We start from the raw sequence: 15905 nt of genomic DNA, 5'->3' as shown, positions 1-15905 counted from the left end.
ATTCTCTTTCCAAAAATCGTAATTATGCAAAGTCCCTTTACCGCATAACTATATAGGATTCAATTAAAAAAAACTAAACAAAACTTCCTTGAGAATCACATTCGACATGACAGGGTTGCTTTGGCAACAACAAAAGTATCGAGTGACGCCTCTTGACAAATATATACTCTTTGCTTTAGCTCATTCAAAATTTCTCTGACATGCTCACATACTACGTACATATGTACATATGTATGTAGATGCGTTGCTATCGATTGCTTTCGCTCATTTGGTTGCAAGCAGTTTTCTGTAGTTTTGTTTATAAGGCATTTAGTGCATGCACGCAAACAAATCACGCCGTAGTTACAGCAAATTATTAGTTAAAGGAGGAAATATAATTTTTTTAAAGTGCTTTTTAAAAGTGCTTAAATGTGTAAAATTAATAAGAATAAAAAAATTTTATTTCGCTCAAATGTAAATTGATAAAAATAAAATTCTCCGACTTATCCACTAAGTATCCAACATTTTAAAAACCACTAATGCATCGAACTTAGAAGCACACACTCAAACACGGTCGTTCAAACGACCTTGCCCTACTTTGCGTGAATACGCGAGCTGTGTGTCAAAACAAGCCCCCCTCGCATTCAACATCGATACGTAACAAGAGAATAATACAAAAACTACTGACAACTGTCATGGTTGAGGAAGGCGGATGCCTTAGACAAACCGGCCCTTCACTGTCGTCCAGCATGGTGGCCATAGCCAACAATGCCAAGGGCGGCAAATATGTATGGACGGATCGAGAATTACTGATGCATTTACAAAATTATACACCATTAATATTGCTTATTGACTTTGTGGAGAAGACGCGCACAAAACGCTTTTATGAAGCTGGTGAACGCTATGAAATACTGATGTTAATTTTTATAATGCGTAAAGGTGCACCATTTTGTGAAAATAAACGTTTTCCAGAGGAATATTGGGTTAATCTATCAGTGGGTGCTATAGCTGGGGCATTCGATCGTTTATCGGCAGCTACTGATATACCGGATCCACAACAATTGCCCATACACATGTCTGTTGCGGATTTGACCAGTTGGAAACAAATGTTTGACGCTGCAATTCTCGATATTCGTCGATTTGCTTATTTTACAGAACCACAACAATTAGCGGATGTTGGAGTTTATAATCGTACTACATTTGAAGAACGTTTCGGTTTGCATTGGCGTGTTGAATAGAAAGTAAATTAAATTAATTATCTTACAGCAACAGTTAGTCACAAAATTAAGTATACAGACGACTGTTTTATTTGCAGACATTATTGAACTGCAGTGCAGAAAATATTATAAAAATATGGATATATGGAATTACATTAGCCGCATATTTACTTTACAATTATTACAGAAGTAATTTCCGAAACTGAAATCGGAATCGGGTAAGAACTAGAACTCGAAACAGGTTATGGGGATATTATATATCGAGGTTTATGTGAGGAGGATGTAAAATAAAATAATAGGTACAAATAAAATTGTGTTTTCCTTTGGTGAAAAAAAAATTGTCTAATACCGTTTTCACACATGAAATAATTAAGTTTCCCTTTTCATACAGGGCCTTTTGCTTCATTAAGCGAACATCTGTCAGCAGCCCCAAAAAATATTTTGTTTTTACAAAAAGTAGTTAAAATGGATAAGAGCCGTTTCCTTCTTAACTATAAATACAATCAAAATAAAATGCATGCGCAAGTACCCATAGATGTTGCACCTAACCAAATATGTGCGTATTTTCGAAAAAGCCATAATAATGTAACGAATCTACTGAAATTCCTCTTATTTGCAACCTTCTGCTAACGTTCGAATCACTAAACTGTTGAATAAATAACTCCAATATTGAATAATGCAAAAATGGTCTATATTAGACTAACGTTTCTACTGCTCGACAGATAGCGTGCTTAAATCGATCTGAATTGTCGTGCCTCGACTGTTGCTGCTTTTATACTGTCCGGTTTCCTCGCCGACATATTTCTAGGCGCTTCTATTTCCAGAATGTACTAGTTAGTTATCAGCAATAACTACAGATGCACGATTTTATAGCTTCTCTCATAGCCCATGCGCGTGTATATGTGAGTGATACTTGCACAAATGAATGCATACTTTTGGGAGTATCTCAGATATATGCATGAATTTGTGCGTTGCTCGCCGCTGCTTGTATGGACATATGTGTAGACATAATGATTAATTTGGTTATGTGCATACAAGTCACTGCTCAGTATCGGCTTAGAGATGATAGTACCCCTTAGTGTTGCTAGTATTCTTCACACTGCCCTCCACCTAAGTCTGATCGTCCCGATCAGACAAATTTCCTGATGTAAACGCTGCCAGCCTTTCCAAATGAACCACTTTCATTTTGGTTCGTGGTTTACGAATGGTTCGTATGCGGTACACTACATTGTTGATCCGTTTTACAACTTTGTATGGGCCTTCCCAATTACACTCCAATTTCGGGGACAAACCTTATTTTCGTTGTGGGTTGTATAACAGCACCAAATCTCCTTCCTGAAACCCTTCCGAATTAATTGCTTTATCGTATCTGGCTTTCATCTTGTCACTCATAATCTTTGCTCGTTGCCTTACCAGATCGTGTATCTCTCTCAGCTCTTCTTCCAAGACACCAGTGTATTTCTTGACATTTCTCTCCGCATGGGCATCTATCCCAAACTTCAAATCAGCTGGCAGTCGAAGGTCACTGCCAAAAATTACCTTTGCGGGAGTTTGGCCCGTTGTCTCATGCACTGCCGATCGGTAAGCCATCAAGAATAATGATATGTGTGTATCCCACTCCTTATGGTAGTTATCTAATACTTTCCTTAAATGCTCCTCCAATGTTCTATTGAAACGTTCCACCATACCATCGGACTGAGGATGCAATGAAGTTGTCCGTGTTTTTCGAATACCCAACTTCTTACACATTTCTTGGAACACAGCTGATTCAAAATTCCTGCCTTGGTCAGAATGTAACTCCATTGGTACACCATACCTTGCAACCCAATCGTTTGTAGCCACTTCTGCTACTGTTTCCGCTTGGTTTGGGATTGGGTATACCTCTGGCCATTTACTGAAATAATCCATAGCCACCAATACATATTTGTTTCCGCAGTTTCTAGTAGGAAATGAACCTGCGACATGTTATATTGCTTCATCTGGCCATGACTTCGGGGTTTGGGCCCTTTCGCTCTGCTGCAAATCTCGCAGTTCGCAATCCACTCAGTGACGGCAACCAACCCAATAGAATCTCTGCTTAATCTTCTCGAGCGTCTTCGTGATTCCCAGATGACCTCCACTTGGACCATTATGTAGCTCATTGAGAACGTCAGGAATCCTTTTCCTGGGAACAACTATCAGCTTCCTCTTACATTGACCATCTTCATCTCCCATACTCGATGCAAGCAACCGGATATCAACTCTAAACTGTTCCACTGTGCCCAATACGACGTCGCAATGGGACTCTCTGCTGACATTTCTTCTCTATTTGGTCTTTCGTTCGTTCGAGCCCTTGCATAACATGTGACAGATCTGTATCTTCTAGCTGACACTTCCTTAGTTGTTCCTTGTCCCATTCAACCGTACATGTTATAGTCATTAGCCGGACATCTATAATGTCTTCTTTAGCATCGGCCTTTGAACAGTGCTTGCATTCCAAACTACATGGTCTTCGTGACATTGCATCAGCATTTCCATGGGTACTACCTTTTCGATGCTCAATGGAAAAGTCATAGCTTTGTAGTCGGTCGATCCACCGTGCCAATTGTCCTTCCTGATTACGGAACTGCAGAAGCCATTTCAACGCTACGTGATCTGTCCTGCCGCGGAATCGCTGGCCGTAGAGGTACTTGTGAAAATGTTTAATGCACTCTACCAATGCCAACAGCTCTCTCCGTGTAACGCAATAGTTCCTCTCTGGTTTTCCAATCAAACGGCTGTAATATGCAACTACCTTCTCCTGTCCATCGACCAGTTGTGATAAAACGCCTCCTATAGCATATCCACTCGCATCTGTATCTAGAATAAATGTTGCTCCTGGAATCGGATATGCCAACTTTAGGGCAGTGCATAAACGCTCCTTCAATGTTTGGAAAGCCACTTCTTGCTCCTTCTTCCATTCAAAAGCTTTATTTTTTCTTGTAAGCTCATGGAGGCTATGGGCTACGCTGGAAAAGTTTGGCACAAAGCGGCGGTAATATGTGCAGAGCCCAAGGAAACTTCCTAATTCATGCAAGTTCTGTGGTCTTGGCCAATCCTTTACTGCTTCTATCTTTTCATTCGCTGTACAGATGCCTTCTGTCGTTGCCTTGTGACCCAAATAATTTACTTCCTATTTAAACAGCGAACACTTTTTGCGACTTAGTTTCAGACCAGCGCCAGCTATTCTCTGGAAAACTTCCTCCAAGTTCTAAAGATGTTCATCAAAGTTCTTGCCCAATACGATGATGTCGTCCAGGTACACCAAGAATGTTTTCCAATGTAGTCCTTTCAGTACCTGGTCCATGAGGCTCTCAAAAGTAGCTGGTGCATTACAAAGTCCAAAAGGCATCACTGTAAATTGCCAAACACCATCACCGACACTGAAGGCTGTTTTCTCTTTATCTTCCTCCTTCACCTCAACTTGCCAGTAGCCGCTTTTCAAGTCCAGTGTGGAAAACAATTTCGTACCAGATAGCGAGTCCAGATTATCGTGACGTCGTTCAACTTGCGGTAGTCCACGCAAAACCTCATTTTCCCATCCTTCTTCTTCACAAGTACCACCGGTGAGCTCCATGGACTAGCTGATGGTTCGATGACGCCGCTGTCGTTCATTTCTTGTACGATTTGACTCACAACTTCCCGCTTCGCCAGTGGAACACTACGAGGAGCTTGACGGATCGGCCTCGCATCTCTCAATTTGATATTTCACAACGTTGGTGCGGCCTGGTTTGGAGCCATCTTTGTAAAATATGTTGGCGCACTTTAGGAGCAGTTGTTTTGCCTTACTCTGATAGGCTTCCTCTAGTCCCTCCGTCCATGCCGTGATGTCATTTGAAAGATCAGTATTACTAGATGAAACGTGTTCCTGGAGCTGTTCACAGTTGATAACTACTTCAGCCTCTTGGCATCTTCCCAAAATAGCTCCTTTGGTCAGTTTGAGTGGTGACTTGAACTCATTGAGTACTCTTACCGGAATACGTCCATCTTGTTTTGTCACAGCCAGAGTTTTTCCTACAAGTATGTTCGGTGTTGATTTGTTTGCTGCCTCGACAACCCACAATTTGTTTGTCCCACAATCTCCACCAACCTTTGCCCAGATGACTGCTTCGGATTTTGGTGGTATTTGCTGATTCTCTTCCACCAGCACTCGCTTACTGCTGTAGCCTCTCTCGTAGCCGAAATAAAGTGGCACATCCATGTTCTTATATCGCATCGTCTTGCTTTGCATATCGATCTTGATGCCTTGGTCGATTAAGAAATCCACTCCAATTATGATTTCATCAACAATATCTGCCACTATAAAATTGTGTAGTACCGTGACGTTCCCAATTGCTACTTCACATGCTACTTCTCCAATTACCTGGGTGTCCTCTCCCGTGGCTGTACGTAATCTTGCTCCAAGCAATGGTCTTATCTTCTTGTTGACTAAGTCCGCTGGAATGATGGAATGAAATGCACCCGTATCTACAGTCAGTAAACGTTCCATTCCATCCACATGTCCTCTGACAGTAAGATTGCTCGATCTTCTTCCAATCTGCGAGATAGAGATTATGGGGCATTCAATTGCGGGAGCCAGCTGTCGCCCCTTGCGGTTGACTCTATTTAGTTTAACGATTGAGTGGTCTTGGAGATATACTCATCTCCTTGTGCTCTGCGTTTACGACCACCCACATTGTTGGAACTGTTAGGGTTGGTGTTGCAATAACGCGCAATGTGCCCTGGCTTTCCACACTTAAAGCATTTGACTGCATCATTATTCTTCTGCTGCGTACCATTCAATGCTTCCAAAATTGTGTCTACCCACTCTTGTCTTTCTACTTCCACACGATGATCCTTATATGCTGGTTTACTCAATAGAGAGGCAGTTTCCTGAGTCAATGCATGTGATACCGTTTCTGCGAATGTGGGTTTTGGGTTTGCATATGTCGCTCGCTTCGTTTCCACGTCCCGTATGCCATTTATAAAACTCTGGATTTTTACCCTCTCTTTCGCTTCCGTATCGTCTCTCGAAAGCGGCCATCAACGCTTCATAACTGTTCCGTTCGTACACTGGAATCGTCTGTAATAATTCCGCTGCAAGCCCTTTCAAAGCCACGAACAGTGCAGCAACTTTATCTTCCTCATCCCAGTTGTTCACTGCTGCTGTCTTCTCAAACTGTAGCTTAAAGACCTGTAAAGGAACAGAACCGTCAAAAGATGGAGTTTTTACCTTCGTATTACTCGCTGAAGCAGCCGGGCGGTTAAGTTGCAATTCCTGTATACGACCTCTCAAATATCCACCTATTCCTCGATTTTTTCTTCAAACTGCATTATTTTTTCGTCCATGCGCGTTTCGAGTTTTGATGATATACGCGCCTCTTGTGCTTCTAGTTGTACTGTTATGCGTGTCTCTTGTTCTTTCAGTTGAGTTGCCATATTTATCTTTTGTTCTTCCAACTGTGATGAAATTTGTGTTTCCTGTGCTTCAATCTTGGCTGTTATACGGTTCTCCTGGGATTCTAGTTATGTATCCATCTTGGATGTTATTTGCGACGACATTTCTGAAATTTGTGCCTCCTGTATTTCCAATTGTGATGCCACATCAATTCCTTCCAACTCCAATACCTCTCGTAGCCGTGCTTGAAGTTCGATCTTATTGCCTGTTGTATTCAATCCACGGCTCTCCAACCCCTTCTTCAGTTGTTGGATCTTCAATTCACTCAACTTTGCCATGTCCAAGTTGTATTCGCAATCTTCGGATTTTATTCAACAATTCCTCTTCTGACACCAATTTGCAACAAATCTACTGAAATTCCTCTTATTTGCAACCTTCTGCTAACGTTCGAATCACTAAACTGTTGAATAAATAACTCCAATATTGAATAATGCAAAAATGGTCTTTATTAGACTACTTTCAAAACAATACTTCTACTGCTCGACAGATAGCGTGCTTAAATCAAACTGAATTGTCGTGCCTCGACTGTTGCCGCTTTTATACTGTCCGGTTTCCTCGCCGACATATTTCTAGGCGATTCTATTTCCAGAATTTACTAGTTGGTTATCAGCAATAACTACAGATGCACGATTTTATAGCTTCTCTCATAGCCCATGCGCGTGTATATGTGAGTGATACTTGCACAAATGAATGCATACTTTTGGGAGTATCTCAGATATATGCATGTGTTTGTGCGTTGCTCACCGCTGGTTGTATGGACATATGTGTAGAAATAATGATTAATTTGGTTATGTGCATACAAGTCACTGCTCAGTATCGGCTTAGAGGTGATAGTACCCCTTAGTGTTGCTAGTATTCGTCACAATATCTTTTGCAGCAAATGCAGCGAAAATTAAATTTTGAATTTTTTCGTATTTTTTTATTGTCATTTGTTAATTGACAATAAAATTTGAAGCACCAAGCAAAACCGACTGGATTTTTCACTTGATTGGCCATTCAAAAAAGCAATAATGAGATAATTAAGAATTTGTATTTTGTATGGAAGATTGAGTTCAATTAGGGCTTTAATGTAGAAAAATTGACTAATTGTGGTTTAATGAAATAATTAACGTTTTCTTTTCGCACAGAGGAACCTGCATCGTTAACAAACATCCGTCAACAGTTTCCAAAAAATAGTAAGCTTTTAAAAAAAATTGTTAAATGGATAACAGCCATTTCCTCCACAAGTTTAAATACAATCACAATACTATTCGTTACAACCCGTTCTGTAGCTAGTTATTTAACCACTGCCGCAAATGTAGATGTATATTCATGTAAAAAAAGCACGGATAATAACAGCTGTGTTCGGCCAGCAAAGAGTTTGTGCAAGCTTGTATCAATTGTTGTTGAGCTTCATTCGGTGAGACAAAAAACTTGTATAATTTGCAACGAGACGCCTCAATTTTCACATTGTACTTGGATGGAAAGTTGCAAATTCGAGCTGGGGAAATTTCTTCCATCACCAATTTTCCAGAACGAAAACATATGATTGTAAATTAGCTGATTGCATACTTAGAAAACAAATCCATAAATTTATTAAAATTTAAAAATTGCTAAGGCATTTTTACGAGTGATTTTGTAAAAAATAAGTCATAATATATTATAACTAAGTAAATGTTCAAATGTTGCCTAATTTGTGTTCGTTGAAAACAGTGTTGCCATGTGTTGACAAAACAAGAAGCTAGATTGGCAAAAGAAAAGGTTAGAAAAGGCTAAATTTAGAAAAAAAAGAAGTTAAAAAACGGCCAGAAATTTTTTTGGTTAATTCATTAAATTTTTTTTTATATTTTAGTTTACACATTTGTAAATAAAAACTTATAAACATAACTTCTTGTTTCAAAACATATCAGGCACATTTTCCTTGACTAGCACATGGAATTACTTTAAATGATTGCATATGTTTATATACATAAAAAAAATATTACAAACTAATTATTTATATAAAATATTCCCCGCCTGAAGAATCAGAAGAGCTTAAGTCTGCGTATAAAGTTTGGCTATTTACCATAAATATGAGATCATCGGTAATTTCAAAATCCTTACAACATTTAGATAAGCGTTTTAACGAGCATCTAATATTAAGCAGCGCATTAAGCATTTTAATTTTTAGTTTGTTCCTTAATTTAGTTTTCAGAATTTTCATGCCACTAAAAATTCTTTCAACCTCCGCGTTACTGAGTGGTAATACTAAAAAACTAAATATGATTTCGACAAGTTCTAAAAAAGGAGGTTCGTTTAATGCATTTTTATGTTCTCGGACTTCCGACCAAAATTCCATGGTGGAGTGTGCATTTTTCCATTGTATAGTTATAAGTTTTCGCCACTGCAGCTCTATTAATGCTATTTGACTTGAAGAATAACTACACTTCTCTTTTTCAAAGTAAGAAAATACATCTGGCTTTGAAACTTTCAACGAATTTTCAGCAGAAAAAGAATTAATCTTTTGTAGAGAACTCATATTATTAGGTATTAGGTGTTCACAGGATCTATTGAAATTATTTTATTTTAGAAATTATTAAAAATAGTAAAAAAGGCTAGAAAAAAGTCACGAAGCTAAACCCAAAATTTCGAGGCTAAAGGCAAAAAAAATCTAGCCTCGAAAAGGCTAACCTAGCAACACTGGTTGAAAACTTGGAAAGTTTCGCTCTTTATGAGAGTAAATTCCATGAGAGAGTAAATTTTGTGGTGGACAATTCATACTAGAATTTCTGACCGAACCCACCTATAATGTATGCGCAACTATTCATATCTCAGTAAACATTTAGGCTTGAGTCACGTTACAGTCACAGATGACATGATATGAAACTTCTCGCTCTCTGAGAGCGCGTGAAAATGTGCATTTTTTATAATATTGGCCATAGATACCATCATGCTCAAAATCAAATTTGGGCATTTCAGAATAACTTTGGGGTATTTTACATGGTAAAGGTTTAATTTATAATTTTCACTGAAAACTTACTCAAGATTGTCAAATGGGATATCAAAAAACTCGAATTTTTGTCAGGATTACAAATCCGAAGAAAAAATAACTATTTTTCACCCGTGGAAAATTTATCAGTGACAACACCTTTCATCGAAGGGCTGCACACGAAACGGGTTTTGATAGCAGCTTTCGATTGGAGAAAAAGTCAGCTTCTTAGTCTTCGCATTGATGTAAATGGATGCATAAAGGCCAGGTTTTTGTGGAGCGTTGCAACATTCCACTTTTGGCAGCTGAGATAAATTGTAGGTATACGTATAGGTTAACGCAACATGTATAATTAACAGTCTTTTGCGGACGACAACGCAGATACTTCACCAAGTGATCTAATTTCGTAATTTCTTATAAATTTTTTGCGTTTTTTATTGTATGTGGATATACATATGTATGTAAATAAACATTTTGGTCGCATCAAAGTGAAAAAGGGGCTAGCCGTTCATTGTTATCTTATGGCGGTGCCAGCGCAACAAAGCAAAGCAACGCAATCGAAATATATTATTTCATCTTTTTCACTTATCTACCACAAAATATTTCTACAAAACTTTGCCTTTTTTATAAATTTGAATAAGTTTTTATCACCTTACTTGCTGATTTTTTGAAAATAATGAAACCGAACGGATTTCTTGGAGTTTTTTTTTTTTTTTGGTAGTTTAGGCAACTCTATAGCCATCTGATGTTCAAGACCCATTCTTGGAAACGAACGAACTTTTGTTTACAATCGAATGAACTTCAAGACCCATTCCTGGAAACGAATTGAGAGAATAAAATTTCGTATCATGTCATCAGTGGTTACAGTTCAAGTTTATAACTAAAAATACTTTTCAAATCTCAAGCGTTGCTTTTCAACAGTGGCTCAACAAAAGGGGCAGTCAGAAAAACGTTTTTTTTTTTTAATATAATTCGCTCAACTTTTATTTGTTATTTTTCTTACGTGCATACCTAGATTATTTTAAGAAAACAAAGCAGCTCAGATGATACTGGATTGAGTGCCCAGGAGAAAGACAGGCACAATTTTTTATACTGCCAGCAACGAGGGTATCAGCCAAGCTCATTTATCTAACCAGAGAACGCCTAAGGTGCTATACGGTGCAACGTGGTCTACGATATCTACTAAGTAAGTTAAATCTAGCAGATACGCAAATCTATCGCTTTTGTGAGCTGGAGTATAATATGCTGGCTCGCATTCTCTGCGAATGCGTTGCTCTGACAAGGCAGAGACTTTCCCTATTATACTCTTAGTATAGCCAATTAATATAAATTTATTTGAGTAATAATAATATTATTTATTGAAAATAAGTTAAATAAATTTGATGTTTACAATTGATAGAAAATTGAAATATAAAAATTTTTAACATTCATTGAAATCAAAAGAAAATATAATTAATAAATTTAATTTTTCATATAACATATCTAAGTGGTACAATAAACAAGTACCACTACACAGACCCCAGCGGGTTAGGGGATCAGAATATACCCGCGGTAGGTATGCCTGTCGTAAGAGGCGACTAAAATACCAGATTCAAGGGGATGTGTAGCGCAACCTTTCAGGTTGCCAGCGCAATATAAAGCTTCTCCAAACCCAATTGTCAACCTCACCTATCCGCGGCGAATCCTGTTTCACTAACAGACGAGGCTCTGGCGACCCCAAGCTCCTCATGGAACTTGGGGGTAGGGAGGGAGGGAGGGAGGGAATTGCCTGAAGGTTTAATGTGGCCACATAAATCGTTCCCGAGATGGTCGGGCTAGCACCTTAATGGTGCTATGGTACCGGAGCGTACCGGATTTATATCCGGCAAAGGACCATCACATCGATAACACTCCCAAAAGCCTTCGGGGAGCAACCTTATCGCTACAACAACAACAACAACAACCACTACACAGGGCCGTAGAGAGAAAATCCGGGCCCAGGACTAAACAATTCACGGGCACCCTATAATAAATCCACTAATATATTTGATTAATGACGTCTCATTCGTGAATCATTAATAATGATTCATTATTGATGGATTACATAAAAAAATAAAAATTTTTGCAACATCAACTAAATGATTTTTGGACTAAGAAATAAAATTCTCTTTTAACAGCCACGTATTGTTTTAAATAATCTTTTCTAGTTATTTGGTAACATTTTAGTACATTGCTGATAAATATAGTGATTATAAATTTTAGTTATTCAATATAGAAGGTTCGGATATCAAAGAGCGGTTTTTCTTGCTGCAAAATTTTGTATAATAATATCAAAATTTACTGTCTTGCCAAACGGATTCAACACAAAGCGTGGCAAGTCCTAAAACTCGCTCTTGAGATGAACACGATCTATGAAAGTTTTTGATTCTTGAAAGGACGCTGAAGGAACGTTCTACACTACCTACAGCGACAGGTATAGTGCAAAAGATACGTAAAACAACACAAATGTTGGGGAAAATTGTATACAGATTTTGAACATATGTAGATGGCATTTCGTAATTCCAACCCTTATCAAAATTTGCTTCGTAAATGTGTTTCAAGTGAATTAATTCGCATTCTAAGCTTTGAGAAACGTCCGACTTGTATTTTTCGACCAATTTTGCTGCGCTCGCCCGAACCGTAGTTGCATCCATGTCATCAAATTGTCACAAAAACGAAAACTTCTCGTTCAAATTTTTAGATAAATTAGACTCTGGATCATCCAGAATTATCTCGTTTCCATTATCTTCAAAGTCTTTTGGGGTTTCTCTTTCGAATGTCCGGAAACTTTGGCGAGATGTTCAATTGAATAGCAACTGATTTCCATTCGTTTAATATTTTCTCCCATTGGTTCGTGATCAACTTCAAATCAGCTAATAAGGCATCTAGATTTTGGACCTCAACATCTATGGTGGTGTCTCTAGCTTGGAGTACGACGTATCCTTCATTAATGGTAGTCAGAATTTTGAACCAAATTGAGGACAGCAAGATACATTCGAACTTGTTGATGTACTTGAGAATGCCGGTAACATCTCCGTATGCTTGTGCAGTCAAATTAAGCTTAATTAATGCGTTTAGTGCTTGTGTTAATCCTGGAACATGATTTGCGAATGGTCTGATTGCCTCAATTCTAGCCGACCACCTAGTGTCTGAAAGACTGTGTCCCATCGTTGAGGACTGCTGTTGAAAATAGTAAAACATTTTTGTACAACTCCGAAGAAAGTAAGTGCAGCCGTACAACATTCTGCATCATCAACACCACATAAATTGAGACTGTGGGTTGCACAAGGCGAGTAATCAGCATTCGAGTTTTTGTCGAGAATGTGACGGTGTGCTCCGTTGTAAGCTCCTTTCATATTGGCGCCGTTATCGTACCCTTGTGCACGACAATCTTTTAATGGGATTTCATGTTCAATTAGATCAGCGATTTTCTGACCAGTTTTTTGGTTACGATCCACGAAAGCCAAAGACCGTCCTTGAATTGTAAAATTTGTTGATTTCGAATTGAAATGGAGGTAGCGCAAAATGAACGTAGTTTGTTCAACGTGACTAGCATCAGGCGTAGCATCAATGATAATAGCAAAATACTTGGCTTTCTTGCATTGATCTAATATAGTTTCCCTCATGTGTTTTGCACAAATTTCTATAAACTCGTTCTGAATGTCTGGGGAAAGATAGTGAACTTGTAAACGTTTGTGCTGCTGTTGTGAAATCCTAACTTTCTCCAAATGACCTCTAAGTATCGGATCATAATGGCTTATGAGTTCTAAGATGCCCACAAAATTTCCATTATTTCGTTCACCAAGATATATACTTTCGCCTCTGAATCACCCAAAAATAAAATAGTGTCCAAAATTCTATATAAAATTTCTTTCCACTTTGGAGTTTCAGTGATTAGCTGTTCATTGATAAGTGTATCAATTGTAGCCTCCTTTTGAATTAGATTTTGTAAAGATTGCCATTGAATATAACATTTAATGTGATCTTGAGTATTTTCGCGTGCTGGCAGTTTATCGTATAGTTCTTCCACATCTGGAATTTCGAATATCCGCCAGGACAACACATTTTAGATCGATTTAAAGTATTGGTGCTTAACAGACGACATGGTAGGCAATAAAAAGCATTACTACTGGCACTCCACACCAACCAGTCATGCTCCACTTTCTCACCATTTGGCAAGATTCTGTTTAACAACGAGGTAGGAAATGCCTCGTCATGACTATCACATGGAAAAATAACAGGACACTTTTGATGACCTCGACGAATTATTTCGTTGACTTCTTCAGATCGCAAAAACTCATTATTCACGGTACCGATGTCGAAGTCGTTTAAATAATCTGGACTTTGATACAGAGTTGGTGGTATTGTTGGGAGGCTTTTTGAAGACGAACCTTGTTGTTGTTGTTGTTGTAGCGATAAGGTTGCTCCCCGAAGGCTTTGGGGAGTGTTATCGATGTAATGGTCCTTTGCCGGATACAGATCCGGTACGCTCCGGTACTACAGCATCATTAAGGTGCTAGCCCGACCATCTCGGGAACGATTTATGTGGCCACATTAAACCTTCAGGCCATCCCCTCCCTCCCCACCCTCAAGTTCCATGAGGAGCTTGGGGTCGCCAGAGCCTCGTCTGTTAGTGAAACGGGATTCGCCGCGAATAGGTGAGGTTGACAATTGGGTTTGGAGAAGCTATATATTGCGCTGGCAACCTGAAGGGTTGCGTTACACAGCCCCTTGAATCTGGTATTTTAGTCGCCTCTTACGACAGGCATACCTACCGCGGGAATATTCTGACCCCCTAACCCGATGAACCTTCATCAGTGTCACCACCAAACTTTACGATTTCGGATTCATGTAAACATACATTTTTGTTTGAAGTTTTTATTGTCTCCTCACTGTTCGAAGGCCCAGGCAAAAAATCATTATCAATATTCGTTGCTTTGGAAATTCGGCTTAAAATTTGCACATGGAACAACTAAAGACTCTCCTGAATTAAAAAAAAAAAATTCTTAGCACCTCTAAATCGCGGGCCCCTTGAGAAACCCCGGCCCGGGGGAATCCGCTCCCTGTCGTCGGGCATGGATATATGTATGCTATATATTTGACCGATCTCAAGGATTTTTTTCAGTCACCAATAAATGCTATATATGTAGTAATCTCTAAATATTTTTTATACAACAATATAAGCTTGCAACTGTTAAAGAGGGGCGGAAATTACGAAAAGCTTCTGATCCGAACAATCGGTTGTATGGGATACATGCTATATACGAACATATATTACCGATATCTACGTTTTTATTCAGACAACAATATCTATCTATCTATATGCTATATTCGTAATAATTTGGTGAAATTTTAAATTTCTAGCTGGTTAAATTAGGCAGAAATTACGATATGTTTCTAATCTGAGCAATCGGTTGCATAGGGTATATACTATATATGCTACCGATCCCTACTATTTTTTCGAACAACAATACGTACCATATAAGAAAGCATCTGGCGAAATTTATATCTCATAAATTGAGGAAGATATGACAAAAAAGTCTGTTTTCTGAAAAACTGGTTGTATCGGGGACTATAAGGTACGGCTTCGCTAGCCGACCCATTAAACTCACCCTCGATCACCTGTGTATTGTTCTTGGAGGACGCCGCCTCCAAATTGCAATACTGACAAAGAGGATAAATACAATAAGAGCCGTCACTCGTTGTTTTGTGGCGAGTATTTCGCTGGAAATTGAAAAAATGTATGCCGAATGTTTTCTGAGAGGGACATTTTTAATTGTCTCGCATATATCCATGCCGTGTAGGCCCCTTGCGCAACTGTGATTTTTGGAAAGATAATTAAATAAGTTAGTTAAATACAGTTGGAAAAATAAACACAAAAGCCCCACGAAAATGTATAGAAGACATTTATAAGCATCTCGCCCGGAAAAAAAGTAGCGACTACCTCTCAGTATACATCGAGTAAATGCCTAAAAAATAACGAGTGACGGCTCTTATTGTATTTATCCTCTTTGATACTGAGAGGTAGTCGCTACTTTTTTTTTTGGGTGAGATGTTTATAAATGTCTTCTATACATTTTCGTGGGGTATTTGTGTTTATTTTTCGACTATATTTAATTAATTTATTTAATTCTCTTTCACAGTTGCACAAGGGGCCTACACGGCATGGACAAATGCGAGACAATTAAAAATGTCCCTCTCAGAAAACATTCGGTATCAATTTTTTCAATTTCCAGCGAGATACTCGCCACAAAATAACGAGTGACGGCTCTTATTGTATTTATCCTCT

The 15905-nt window shown here is 38.6% G+C and overlaps 1 protein-coding gene across 4 annotated transcripts; it reads left to right on the top strand.

Moving 5' to 3' along the window:
* The first annotated feature begins 287 nt into the window (after positions 1 to 287).
* On the top strand, positions 288 to 10948 carry LOC137250323 (uncharacterized). 4 transcript variants are annotated; one of them, XR_010952905.1, is made up of 3 exons: positions 288 to 1220; positions 1295 to 1414; positions 10614 to 10917. XR_010952905.1 is itself a non-coding variant. In XM_067782926.1 (2 exons), the coding sequence occupies exon 1, from the start codon at positions 675 to 677 to the stop codon at positions 1215 to 1217; it is 543 nt and encodes a 180-aa protein (XP_067639027.1). In that variant the 5' UTR covers positions 288 to 674; the 3' UTR covers positions 1218 to 1220; positions 1295 to 1507. The 4 variants fall into 4 exon arrangements, 2 of the variants coding, with proteins under 2 accessions (XP_067639027.1, XP_067639026.1); XR_010952904.1 differs by having other exon boundaries at positions 288 to 1414; positions 7779 to 10948; XM_067782926.1 differs by lacking the exon at positions 10614 to 10917 and having other exon boundaries at positions 1295 to 1507.
* The last annotated feature ends 4957 nt before the right edge of the window (positions 10949 to 15905 follow it).

Source organism: Eurosta solidaginis, chromosome 4, assembly GCF_040869045.1.
Source record: "Eurosta solidaginis isolate ZX-2024a chromosome 4, ASM4086904v1, whole genome shotgun sequence".
In the NCBI taxonomy this organism is placed as follows: domain Eukaryota; kingdom Metazoa; phylum Arthropoda; class Insecta; order Diptera; family Tephritidae; genus Eurosta; species Eurosta solidaginis.
This window is presented reverse-complemented; position numbering and strand designations above follow the sequence as displayed.